Here is a 13,022-nt window from a genome sequence, read left to right on the forward strand (position 1 = left end):
TTTTAAAGTAAATTTTCTTCTTCTAATTTATCATTATTTCTTGTACACCTTACACTGATGTGCAACTTTTTTTTTTTTTTTGACACAATGTGCAACGTTTTGTTACTATCTTTAGTATTATTAATATATTTTATTTTTATTTTGAGTAACTGGTTTTCATTATAATTATCATTAGTCAATTCCATAGTATAATAGTTTTATAACGGTTCTAGAGGACATAAACCATAGAGATACCTTAGGGCCCATGAGACCAATGATCTTAAATAGAATGAATCATCAACGAAAATAAAAGAATGAACAAGAATTTTATTTCAGATGTGTAAACAATTATCTAGTTCACGTTTTTCTTAGGTTATTTTGAGTGGGATAATAACAATTACCTAGTTCCCTTTTGAGAGTAGTTTATCTCTTAAATTTAGTGTGATGTGTCCCTTTTAAATCTTCCTCCTTACTTGTTATGAACACTATTATAAGATTTTTTTTATATATTTTTTTTAGATTTATTCAATAATCGATGTATTCAATCTATTATAAATTAATTTTATCCGTTATTAAATAAATTTAAAAATATTTTTTTTGCTTATAATAATAAAGCAGATGACTACGTCCGTCTTCAATCATCCATCTCCTTGCTCTTTTGGGCGTCCCATAGTGCTATAATATGTTACTAAGACTATAATATTTCTATATCATTCCCTAATAATTAGCTAGCATACCCTATAATAATATTTTTTTTTTAAATTAGCATACCCATATACGAAAATACGTACTTCTGTAGTACACACCATAATTTTGTTTTGTAAAAAAAAAAATAGAATTAATTTTCTAGAATTCATGAAAAATATTCATAAATAATAACAATGTTAAGCTTACAAAGGTTATGGTAAGGATTTCCATAATTAGTAATATTTTTATTAAAAAAAAGTAATTTAAAAGTTTTGAAAAATAAATTGATATAATTTCAAATACAAGATTTATATCTTTAAAATACTCAAACATAAAATGACATATCTTAGCATTTTCCTACTTATAATAATGATCCATGTTTTTTTTTGGTAGATAGAAGAAATGACAAAGTCATTGTAAATTCACACACACAAATAAAGGTACCGGAATACGAACCCCGATCATAGCATCCGACCTAACAATTTCAACATTTTACTAATTGAATTAGGACTTCCGAATATAATGATCCATGTTTGACGTTTGAGACCTCTTTCTTACTTGTTATGATAACAGCCATAAGGTAATGATCCTCATAATGGTTCCATGTTGCCGTGTTTTCCTCTCTCATTTCACCTCTAAGTATATTAGTACAAAATTCCCATTTAAAACCGTATACTCCATTTTCTTTTATTCTCCGAAATCACTGCAATCTATTTGGCATAGATCTGAAATGAAAACAATAAGCGAAAAAAGAAATGATCTCAAAGTATCCACGGTACTAAATTGCCGTTGGGAAAAAAAATTAAAAATTTGCAAAAACTTAAATACTTTACTTTAATTGTCGTTGGAGCAGCGACACTAACTGCAGCTGAATTAATATTTGAATTTTGGGGCGGAAATGAGCTGTTTTGAAAAATAGAGGAGCAATTTTTCAACAAATCACAATGGGGCTTATAAATGTAATTAAAGAATTTTCAGTTCCCTTCCACACATGTCACCACACTTTTGAGTTGATTAAAAATATTAGCGTGTAATTAATTTAAACATGAAACATTGAACACTAAAAACTTGGTATGTCCTTTCAAAAAAGAAAAAAAACTTGGTATGTGACGACCAACTATACGTTTATATTTAATATGCGACGACCATATCTTATGTTTTTTGGTATAAATTATATGATATGTTTAAATTAATGGTATTATTTGCTTCTCAATCATAAGTATTTCCTCAAAAAAATCAATCATAAGTATTTTTTATTTTTTTTAAACTCGATATCTCCATCTAAGAACGGACTAATTTGAGAAGACCAATCCCAGCATCAACTTGTGAGGGCCCATTTAAAGCCAGCAAAGCTCTGTATGGATTTATTCACCGAAAGACATTAGAGAGAATCCAACTTGATACCTTGATAAAAGCAAACTTGAAGATCCCAAACCAACCGCTACGCAAATCCCAAATGGATATCATTGTTACCGTATCAATCATAAGTATTAATTGATATATGATCATATTTAGTGATAAAAACTAATTAGATCGTTAATTGGATGACTAATTGATTAATCTATGAGTTTTACCATGAGTGCATATGTTTGTTTTCTTCTCTAAGGGTGTGTTTGGTTAGGAAGAGAAGTTGTGAAGAGAGAAATAGGTGAGAGAGAGTGTAGGAAGAGAGAAAAAGGTGAGAAATAGAGTAGATTTGATGTATTGTTTGGAAGAAGAGAAAGATTTGAGAAATAGAAGAGAGAGAAATGCATTTATTTTTAAAAGGACAAAAATACTCTTTAACTCAATAAACAAATACATAATTTAATGTTGTTTGAAACACATTTTCTATCAATATTAATTTAATTAAACAATCAATTATTAATTATTAATTTATATTTGGTTAATTTATGTTATTTGTTCTTATTAATTTTAATTATTTGAACAAATAGTAATTTATATTTGCTTAATGTAATGATAAGAATAAGATTGTACGGTACAAAAAAAACTGATTGTGTCAAAAAAAAAAATAGCCCGTTTCATAAATTAAAAAATCTATTCTGATTGCTTCATTTATTCCCACAACCATAGGTGCACGGCTAGGCTATGCACAACAAGTAGACTTCCGTATATATATATTTTTTTGTCTTTTATGATGCAATAAAATGGTATAATTGGAATATTATTAAAAAATGGAACTCTCCCCTATTTCTTCGCTATTGAGAGAAGACTAAAAAAGTAGTGGGCCCTACATGTTTTATCTCTCTCTCCCTTATTTCTCACCACAACCAAACTAGAGAAATGCTCATTTTCTCTTCTATCTCTCTCTATTCAACTTCTCTCTTTCCTTTTTCTCTTCTACCAAACACAGTGTAAAAGATGATTAGAATTAAAATACTATATGTATATTGATAATTTATTTAAGAGTATTGCTGTTCCCACATATAGTATGGCTGTGCCACACCAGTAAAATACAAAAATGCCCTTCGGCAGTTAACTGCCGAAGTTTTTAGCAAACCGGCGGCAGCTAACTACCGAGGATTTCCTCGGCAGTTAGGAAAACTGAACATAACCAGAACGCAGAAACTCAGTTTTCTTCATTGTTCAAAAATCTTTCAAACCATCTAACTTCTCCAAAATCGTTTTTTCAGCAAAATCAAGTTTATCATCTCCATTTAATCACAAGTAAGTATCTTGACTCATTTTTTTTATCATAATGTTAGTTTGGGTAGATTTTTTTTTTAAAAAAAATGGTAGTTTTCATGTGGTTAGGGTTGATGTAGGAATTGAATTTTTTATGAGTGCATGTAGTTTATAATTGAATGTAGTTGGTTTAATTGATGATTGAATGATGTTAGGGTATAATGTGGTTTTGAATGGTGGCAAAATAACACATTTTGAGTATGTTTGATACTTTGCACACAAAGTGTTTGATAAAATGTGTCAATGATAATTTTATTGATTATTTAGTTAGTTTAGGTATTGAATACGATCTTGATTGTAATTCGAAAAAGTGTATGTTGAATTAAGTTGAATGCATATTGAAAAAGTGTATATTGAATTAGGTTGAATGTGTATATTGAATTATGTTTAGTTTAGGTTGAATGTGTATGATAATGCATTTGATTTTTTGCGTTTGAATGTTAATGATAATGTGTATGATAATGTTTAGGTTCAATCAATGTCTTTATTTTGGTAAAGTGGTTTAATGTGAAAGCGGTTATGTTTAGGTTATGTTTAGGTTGAATGTGAAAGTGTAGGTTTTGTTTAGGTTTACTGTTTTTTGATAAAGTGGTTGAATGATATTAATTTTTTATTTTTATTTTTTGTAGATATGGCCGATCAGGACCCCATTGATCCATCGAAGATGATTGGTGGTAGGCGTGCCATGACTCAGAGCCACCGCAGGGAGAGACAGAGTGCCCACATCCCAAAGAGGGGTAGAGGTCGGAGGGGAGATGGCTCAGGAAGCTCTCAGGCTACACAGCCTGAGGAGTCACAGGTTGTTGACCCGTCACAGCCTGTTGACCAGACTGGGGTGGAGTACCTGAACTATCAGGATCAGGTACATCATGATGTGATGGATGGTGGATATGACCAGGATCATATACCACATCAGCAGGATGCAGGAGACGAGGATGACATTGCAGCAGCTGCTGCACCGGAGGTGTTACCTACGGACCCTCCCTTTTCTGGTGGACCGGCTGACTTGTCCTTGCTCCACTCTTATGCCGGTCATGTGGCGTTGCCACTCTGGTATAATTCAAATAATGTAAGTGTATTTTTTTTAATTGTTTTTTCTTTATGTTAAAATATTTTCTTTAATTTAAATGTGTGTTTGTTTAATTATTATATCCACTTTTATATGTGTTTTTTTTAATTGGTTTTTCTTTATGTTAAAATATTTTCTTTAATTTAAATGTGTGTTTGTTTAATTATTAAATCCACTTTTATATGTGTTTTTTTTAATTGGTTTTTCTTTATGTTAAAATATTTTCTTTAAATGTGTGTTTGTTTTTATTATTATATCCACCTCTATATGTGTTTTTTTTAATTCTTTTTCTTTATGTTTAATTATTTTCTTTAAATGTGTGTTTGTTTTAATTATTATATACATTGTTATATGTTTATTTTTTTAATTCTATTTTTTATGTTTAATTGTTTTGTTTATATGTGTTTTTAATTATTATATACACTGTTATACATTGTTATGTGTTTTTATGTTTAATTATTATATCCATATTTATTTTTCTATTATTTCAGGTTCGTAAGACCCGCGTGCTTAAACCGATTAATCATGGGGCGAAGATTCTCACTCTCGGACGCCCTAACGGGAATGAGAATTGGTTTTGGGATGCGCTTCAGCAGAGCGGGCTACATGATTTGGTCTACTTGGGGTACTCCACCGTGCCTCATGCCCTGCTGCTTACTTTATGCGAGAGGTGGCATCCGGAGACCAGCACCTTCCACATGCCGATGGGGGAGATGACTGTGACATTGGATGATGTCGCATGTCTCACGCATCTTCCTATTGAGGGGCGGATGTTGGACCATGGGAAGAAGATGCCCAAGCATGAGGGAGCGGCACTGCTGATGACGTATCTGGGTGTGGCCCAGCATGAGGCTGAGAAGATCTGCAACCAGGAGTACGGTGGGTACATTAGCTACCCCAGGCTGAGGGACTTCTATACCTCGTACCTTGGTAGGGCCAACGTATTGGCGGGTACAGAGGATCCTGAGGAGGTTGAGGAGCTGGAGAGGGTCAGGACATACTGCGTCCGGTGTTACCTTCTGTACTTGGTCGGATGCTTGTTGTTTGGCGATAGAAGCAACAAGCGCATCGAGCTGATATATTTGACGACCATGGCGGACGGCTACGCAGGGATGCGTAATTATTCCTGGGGAGCTATGACCCTCGCCTACCTATACGGCGAGTTGGCGGATGCATGTAGGCCTGGACACAGAGCGCTTGGGGGGAGCGTGACACTGCTCACTGTAAGAAAACTGAAATTTTATATTTATGTTAACTTTATTTTTTTGTGAACTTTTAATTTTTTGTTATATTTTTCCGTGCGTAATAATTTATAAATGTTATTTGTTTGGTTTGTGCAGGCATGGTTTTTGGCGCATTTTCCAGGGTTTTTCAGTGTTGATCTCAACACTGACTACCTGGAAAACTATCCGGTTGCAGCGAGGTGGAAGCTCCAGAAGGGTCATGGGGAGGGGATCACGTATCGGTCACTGCTCGATCGTATACAGTTAGATGATGTATGCTGGCGGCCGTACGAGGAGCACAGAGAGATCCAGGACTTCGAGGAGGTTTTCTGGTATTCTGGATGGATTATGTGCGGCGTCCGTAGGGTGTACCGTCACTTGCCCGAGAGGGTTTTGAAGCAGTACAGATACGTGCAGACCATCCCCAGACATCCTACTGATGTTAGGGACCTCCCCCCGCCTTCTATTGTGCAGATGTTCGTCGACTTCCGCACTCACACGCTTAAGGCGGACGCTCGGGGTGAGCAGGCAGGAGATGATACATGGCGGGTGGCGGATGGCTATGTCCTGTGGTACACTAGGGTGTCTCACCTTAAGATCTTGCCACCTATTCCAGGAGATCTTCCGAGGCCTGCAAATGAAGAGCAGATCATTGCAGAGCAGTGGCAGCGGTATGAGGCGAGAAGCTCGCCTGACACCTATGACATGGTTAGTGGCGCTGTTGCCTACGCTGATGCGCAGTTAGGCCAGGAGGAGGTCATGAGCATGACCCCTCAGCAGTGGTTTGAGGCCATGACCCATATGAGGGAGCAGATCGCGCCGATTTTGACCAGGAGGAGAGCCCAGAGGCCGAGGAGGAGGCACCATCATCAGGATCAGGACCAGTAGTACTATTTTCCTTTTTTAGGACTTATTTTTTAGTTTTAGTCTTTTGATGACATTGAGTTATGTATATTTGTATATTTGTATATTTCTACTTTGATGACATTATTTTTAATTTCATGGGCTTTTTTTACTTTGTTTAATGTGCAAATATAAGTTGCTTTGGAAGATTAACATTTGTTCGGGTTCTTCACTGGATCATCATCTCCATGATCATTAATTCATTAAAAACATAAAACATAAAAATAAGTTGATAGTAGGAAAAATTGGGATGATAAACAATTATTTTGTTTCAAATAGTAGAACTTAAGAGAAAAATATAAATTAAATAGATCTAATTTATAGTAAACATGAAAGTTGATGACAATGGCTGGAAATGGTATCTAAAAATGATAGGTGCTGCACAAAGGACAACTCTTTCCATAGTTTCAGATCAATAGATAAGAGAGGAAAAGAGAGTGTAAGGTGAAGACCTTAACTTGGCTCTTGAGAGAGAGATGAGTGTAAATACTTAGACTCAATGAAAATTAAAGTTTGTTCTTGTAACTTCATGTATTGATAATAAGCAATTTTCAATGAGACGTGATCGTTACTTTTTTCTAAGAGTGTAGTAGTAGATTTGAGAGAACTTGAGAATTTTGTGAAGTTTTGGATGTTCAGTTTTCCTCGGCAGTTAACTACCGAGGTTTTACTCGGCACCTAACTGCTGCCGGATTCTTAAAAACTTCGGCAGTTAACTGCCGCCGGTTTCCTAAAAACTTCGGTAGCAAACTGCCGAGGGGCATTTTAGTATATTACTCGTGTGGCACAGCCAAACAACATGTGGGAAGAGCAATTCTCTTTATTTAATGTGATAAATGAAACATACCAACAAAGAAAAGACAAGAGGAAATCATAATTGATACGTTTATACCAAACACACGACTATTGGGTGTACATTTTGAGCAGAAAAGGGAAGGTAATGGAAGCAAGGTGTAAGGTATGCGTCACAGGTGCTTCTGGTTACATTGCTTCTTTGCTCATCAACAAGCTTTTAGCTAAAGGCTACACTGTCCATGCAACTCTCAGAGACTTGAGTATACTTTTTATTTCATATGCACATATATTTTTGTTGTATTGTTAATTTGATTTAGAAATTGCTTCCACCACCCACTAATAATAAAGCTTTGCAATCACACACTTTACAGAGGATGAGTCTAAGGTGGGACTTTTAAAGAGTTTTCCACAATCACAAGACAAACTGGTCTTGTTTCAAGCAGATATTTACAACTCAGTTGACTTTGAGCCTGCAATTAAAGGCTGTGAATTTGTCTTTCATGTTGCCACACCCTTGATCCATGAACCCGCATCTCAGGTTAAATTATATCCTTTTGTTTAAAATTTGTTGGGATATCTAGTAGTATTAGGGTCGGAAAGAAATGAATGAATTTTATAATATGCATAGCAGTTCAAGGACATTACCGAAGCATCACTTGCTGGGTCAGAAAGCATTGCCATGTACTGTAAGAAAGCGGGGACGGTGAAGCGTCTCATTTACACCGGATCTGTTGTATCTGCTTCTCCAAGAAGAGTTGATGGAATTGGTTTCAATGATGTAATGGATGAAACTTGTTGGACACCTCTCAATGATTCTTTAGCATATCTGTACCATGATGCTTATCTTAAGGTAAGGTAGTCAATTTGTTTTTATCTATTAGTTTTTTATATTAATTATGTCGGACTCGTTCTTACAAAACTACTATTAAGGTGATGAGTAACACTCTTTATAAATTGTTTTTGTTGAGATTTGGCTTCAAATTTGTGGTCTGAAAGAACAGAGAAATCGTGACACGAATTTGGCATCGTGACACGATTTTGTGATGCCGTGAGCTGGTTTGCAGGGTGCCAAATCGTGACACGATCTTGAGAAATCGTGACACGATTTGCAAACTTGCTCGTTAAGTTTCTAGGATAAGGACTGGTCGTACCTTGTAACGTACGTACCAATCGTGACACGATTTTATCAGTGGAAGACTAGTATTTAAGTGTTCTTGTGCAGATTTTGAAGAGAGCGGAAGAGAGAGAAACTTGGGAAATCAAAGGGAGCAACTCTAGGGTTTAGGGTCTTTGATTAGAGTTTCTCTTGGGTTGGGAAACATTGTAAACACCTTGGTGAGTGAAAATCATTGAGTGTCTTGTTCATTGGTGAGATTGGGAAAAAGGGTAGAAATTAATGTTGTTCTTTGTAAACTTGTCAAAGCTAATTTCTTGTAACCCCTTTTGTATCTCTTTTGAAATAACTCATTGATAGTGGATTGGAGAGTTTAATCTCTCCTCCAGAGTATGTCAAGTTTAGACCGAACTGGGTGAACAATTTCTTGGTGTGTTTGTTTCTCTCTTCTCTCCCTTTTATCTTTTTGCTTGTGATTTGTGCTTTTCACTTTGATACCTAGATTAGATCTAGGTGCTGTTATTGTTGATTATTGCTTGCACTCACTTTGTTATTGGTTACTACTTTCCTTTGCTCCACACATCATATTTCGTATTGGTGTGATTTGAGACCAGAATTCACAACAGTTTTCATGCCTTATTTCTTTTCAATAGGAAGTATTTAATTTTTATTGTAATGGTCTTGTTTATGAAGGACTATATTTATTCAAAGACGGTGACAGAGAAATATATGTTGAGCTGTGGGAACAATGAAAATGGTGGAAGGCTGGAGGTGGTAACTCTCTTATGTGGGGCTGTAGGAGGGGACACTCTTCAATCCTTCACACCCGGTAGCGTAGCAATTTGTATCTCACACATCACAGAAAATGCAATGGGACGCAAATCACTGCAGTTTGTACAGGAATTCCTGGGGAAAATTCCTCTTGTACATGTTGATGATGTCTGTGAAGCTCATATATTCTGCATGGAAAGTACTTCATCAATCAATGGAAGATTCTTGTGTGCTAGTTCTTATGTTTCGTTAAAAGAGATTGCTAATCATTATGTTCTTCATTATCCAGAATTCACTGTTAATCAAGAGTAAGTGGCAGCATATTCAGTATAATGATTGGTTTGATCCTCTTTATACTTTAGTCTTGAATCGTGGTGGATACAACCCGTTGTTATTTTTTGCATTTGAATTTTTTTACTTGATTTATTTCTTTATTTGTCGTCTCGTTCATAGTTGAACCAATTGAACCATAACTAGAATGTATCACTAGATGATCTCGGGTCTGATTTTTAAAACATTGTTTCAAATCGGCATATTCCTTCTTCTCATACATGCACATTTTTCAGTGGATTGGTTATAAGAACTGTTAATCAAATTTGAATTTTCATTGTACAGTCTTTAGAAAATACAAATTAAACTGTTTATAGTTTTCATTTGAAATTATGACATTTCAGATATGCAGATGGGCCAAAGAAGGATATGAAGTGGGGGTCAACAAAGCTATGTGACAAAGGATTTGTATATAAATATGACGCTAAGATGATTTTGGATGATTGTGTCAAATGTGCTAGAAGAATGGGTGATCTCTAGTCTCCATATCCTCCCTGTACTATATACATATACTCATAATGTCTATTTAGATTAACTTATTTGAGTTTATTTAACTTATATGTCTATGCACTGTTTTTGGCTTATTTCCTTTACAGCTGCAAGTCATTTAAGCATTACATGCTAAGTAGGTACATTACATACAAAGAAAACTTTCCAAACTAGCATGAGAGCGTGGCACGTTTAATTTATCGACATATTACATATCTATAAGGTATCAGTTCAATGGTAAGAGTTTAACTTTGTAATTTTAAAGAACAAAGTTTACATCTCGTCCAAGACAATTGTAAAATAACCAATAGTGTCACTTTACCTAATAATTTCTCATTTCCACAATATATATATATATATATATGTTTTCAAAAATATTACCCTTGTATCATCTACAACAAAATACTAGTTAATTTTAAACATAGACTATTCTATTCTTGCTCTCTAAACAACTAACTAGGTGAAAGTTGGGAATTTTAAGAAGAGAAATATTCAGGGGTATTTAAAGGAAAATCAGTGTCAAAATCCCCTCTTTGTAGCAAGATATCCAAATCAAGGATTGGTGAATTGGTGACCGAAGTTGGAGCTGAAACTGTATCAGTGATATCAGATTCTGAAGTTGGTCCATTTTGGCATAATCCAGTGTAGCCTAATTGGTATTCTGACAAATTAAAAAAGTTTGATTCCATCATTATCTCATTTTCTGATCCAATTGATGGAGAAGGAAAAGAAAACCAAGGGAAGATATCCTCTTTGGTTTCTTCTAAGTCCTTTCTTTTAACATCAAGTTCTGCTTTGGAAGTGAAACTAGTCCCTTTAGTTTGTAGTTGATTCTTTATATCATTGTGAAGTTTATTTTTCTCCAAACCCTTTATCTTTAACTTTAACTTTGAGGGAAATTCCCTTTTTAAAGGCTTAGCTTGAGAATGAGTGCATGTGTGTCTTCCTCTGTAAGTAACCTCAATTATTGTTGGATCTTCATCTGACCTTTGAACTTGCTTTGTTGCTAGGCATCCTTGTCCATTTCTATGTGTGCATCTGTAATACCCTCTGCAATTCAAACCAATAGTTTTCATTTATATATACATTTTTGGAAAATTGGTATAACTGTAAAGTTACTTTGTGAAAACATTTTCTATTTTCATTTTTTAAAATTTGAGTTAGTTTTACTTGTTAACGAGAGACTCTCTAATTGAACAAATTTCAATATTTCATGAAGTGTGTCATCCTTAATTAGCACTTTGTCTTCTTTACTCTCGTTAAAAGTCTCTTTTATCCATTATTAACAAATAATACTAATACAAATTTTAAGTAATGAAATAGAAGGTCTTTTCACAAAAATGTATTTATCATTTCGTAACTAAAAAAAATAGAGGTCATTGTAGCTAATTGAGCAATATTGATTTGGTTAACAGGGCAGTTATATTATAAGACCTGTGACACTAAGATGCCTACATGTTTTTCCTATATCAAATTCAAAATTCCTTTTGTACAAACTTCCGCTAAAACAAATATTAATTTTACTTGTTTGATTTATAAAATTAAATAAAATGAAGGAAAAAGGTTTCTAACCTTGAAAACTTAGCTCCAAGAATATCCTTTTGACCATATTTTCTCCAGCTATATTCATCATCCAAAGACCCTTCAGATAATCCTGTGTTTGTGCAAATCTTCACTTGCTCCTTCCATTTAGGCATGCTCTTTCTGCACCACAAATTCAAATGATTACATATTGAAATAAGTTCAAGCTAGGGCCTTGACAATTCATACACATGAAAGAAACAAAACAACATTCTCTCCGTATTACTACAATTGTCATTTTTTTAAGCAAAATTAAGAGTTCAAAGACATCATTATGAATACTTGATGGTCTAACTATTTAATAAACAAAATATTACCTTTTCTTGAAGAGAGCATTGTGGTTAAACTCCTGGTCTATGATGACCTCACTTTTGGGACTCTCGTTTGTAAAAGAAGAATGAGAATCCTTCATTTTACCATCTCCCACATTCAACATAGTAAGTGCTTTCTGGTAGGTTGAAATTATCTTGTCAATCAAGAATTCATTGGTTTCATTGGATGATAAAATTATATGGTTACTTAGCTGATTTGCTAGCTCCTTTCCATGGACTAATTCATTGATTATACTATCACGTTTTCTCTTGGTAGTCTCTTCCATTTTTTGTAAAATGATAATAACGATGGGCACTTAGTGGAGTGTGAAATAATAGACAGATGAGTTGCTTAGTGAAAGGTGAGACGAAGGGGAAGAAGTGTATGATGGATGATATACGATAATCTATGGTGCTATAAATAAATATAAGGGTAAAGATATAATTAAGCTTAGTGAAAATAAAATGAATTTGACTAGGTAAACAAATTGAGTTTTCCACAACGTGGGTCCTGATTCTATTGTGACCCTTGGAGCTTGGACCATGATTTTGTTCTAGAGAATGAAAATATAGGTGATATTTTCACATTAAAACAATGTAGTGTTTTTAATTTTTTGTGTATTACCCTATGACATGACATGTGTGTAAAAGGTATAAAAAAAAAAAAAAGACAAATAGGGATAAATATATATCTTATCATATATGCTCTGTAATAAAAATAAGGGTCACCGTTTGATAACATGTATTATTTATATAACCTATTTTGATAATATTTTTTCTTAAAATATCAACAGAAATATTTATACATAAGATGTTGTTCCATTTATCTCCAAATGAATATTTTAAAAATATCAATTATTATGATTTTTTTTTCTAATCGATAATTCAAGATATTAATATCATCCATAGAAAAATTCATATCGGGCAAAACTTTTGTAATTTGATGTTGAAATAAGTAAGACTACACTAGAAAACAGAGGTTTGAGTTATATTGAGATAAGAGTGGGTGTTTGATTTCTGACCAATTCAAACGCCATAATATGCACAGCCCCTTTGACGGGTCAAAAAAAGTGAAAGCTCCCATT

The 13,022-nt window shown here is 34.1% G+C and overlaps 3 protein-coding genes across 5 annotated transcripts; 2 read left to right on the top strand and 1 right to left on the bottom strand.

The window, feature by feature from the left end:
• Positions 1 to 5,384: 5,384 nt before the first annotated feature.
• On the top strand, positions 5,385 to 6,994 carry LOC120577092 (protein MAINTENANCE OF MERISTEMS-like). Its single transcript, XM_039828032.1, has 3 exons — positions 5,385 to 5,643; positions 5,761 to 6,119; positions 6,922 to 6,994. The coding sequence occupies exons 1-3, from the start codon at positions 5,512 to 5,514 to the stop codon at positions 6,992 to 6,994; spliced, it is 564 nt and encodes a 187-aa protein (XP_039683966.1). The 5' UTR covers positions 5,385 to 5,511.
• A 388-nt stretch (positions 6,995 to 7,382) lies between these two features.
• Positions 7,383 to 11,159, top strand: LOC11421402 (anthocyanidin reductase ((2S)-flavan-3-ol-forming)). 3 transcript variants are annotated; one of them, XM_039827790.1, is made up of 7 exons: positions 7,384 to 7,406; positions 7,444 to 7,601; positions 7,713 to 7,879; positions 7,973 to 8,191; positions 9,149 to 9,534; positions 9,901 to 10,052; positions 10,153 to 11,159. In XM_039827790.1, exons 2-6 carry the CDS (start codon positions 7,487 to 7,489, stop codon positions 10,034 to 10,036), a joined length of 1,023 nt encoding a protein of 340 aa, XP_039683724.1. In that variant the 5' UTR covers positions 7,384 to 7,406; positions 7,444 to 7,486; the 3' UTR covers positions 10,037 to 10,052; positions 10,153 to 11,159. The 3 variants fall into 3 exon arrangements, with proteins under 3 accessions (XP_039683725.1, XP_039683724.1, XP_003626557.1); XM_039827791.1 differs by lacking the exon at positions 10,153 to 11,159 and having other exon boundaries at positions 7,383 to 7,406; positions 9,909 to 10,105; XM_003626509.3 differs by lacking the exon at positions 10,153 to 11,159 and having other exon boundaries at positions 9,901 to 10,127.
• LOC11429817 (probable WRKY transcription factor 41) lies at positions 10,303 to 12,329 on the bottom strand. Its single transcript, XM_003626511.4, has 3 exons — positions 11,944 to 12,329; positions 11,618 to 11,749; positions 10,303 to 11,095 (listed from the first exon to the last, which is right to left on the bottom strand). The coding sequence occupies exons 1-3, from the start codon at positions 12,222 to 12,224 to the stop codon at positions 10,522 to 10,524; spliced, it is 987 nt and encodes a 328-aa protein (XP_003626559.1). The 5' UTR covers positions 12,225 to 12,329; the 3' UTR covers positions 10,303 to 10,521.
• Positions 12,330 to 13,022: the final 693 nt, after the last annotated feature.

Source organism: Medicago truncatula, chromosome 7, assembly GCF_003473485.1.
Source record: "Medicago truncatula cultivar Jemalong A17 chromosome 7, MtrunA17r5.0-ANR, whole genome shotgun sequence".
In the NCBI taxonomy this organism is placed as follows: domain Eukaryota; kingdom Viridiplantae; phylum Streptophyta; class Magnoliopsida; order Fabales; family Fabaceae; genus Medicago; species Medicago truncatula.

Bases quoted from the DNA above. Each gene is read 5' to 3' on its own strand.
- LOC120577092 (XM_039828032.1), top strand. From the start codon at position 5,512: ATGGCGGACGGCTACGCAGGGATGCGTAATTATTCCTGGGGAGCTATG. The intron at 5,644-5,760 runs GTAAGAAAACTG...TGGTTTGTGCAG, and splicing joins GGAGCGTGACACTGCTCACT to GCATGGTTTTTGGCGCATTT. The intron at 6,120-6,921 runs GTTCGTCGACTT...TAAAAATGATAG, and splicing joins CCGCCTTCTATTGTGCAGAT to GTGCTGCACAAAGGACAACT.
- LOC11421402 (XM_039827790.1), top strand. From the start codon at position 7,487: ATGGAAGCAAGGTGTAAGGTATGCGTCACAGGTGCTTCTGGTTACATT. The intron at 8,192-9,148 runs GTAAGGTAGTCA...TTGTTTATGAAG, and splicing joins ACCATGATGCTTATCTTAAG to GACTATATTTATTCAAAGAC. The intron at 9,535-9,900 runs GTAAGTGGCAGC...ATGACATTTCAG, and splicing joins GAATTCACTGTTAATCAAGA to ATATGCAGATGGGCCAAAGA.
- LOC11429817 (XM_003626511.4), bottom strand. From the start codon at position 12,224: ATGGAAGAGACTACCAAGAGAAAACGTGATAGTATAATCAATGAATTA. The intron at 11,750-11,943 runs GTAATATTTTGT...TTTGTGGTGCAG, and splicing joins AATGCTCTCTTCAAGAAAAG to AAAGAGCATGCCTAAATGGA. The intron at 11,096-11,617 runs GTTAGAAACCTT...TTTGAATTGCAG, and splicing joins CTTGGAGCTAAGTTTTCAAG to AGGGTATTACAGATGCACAC.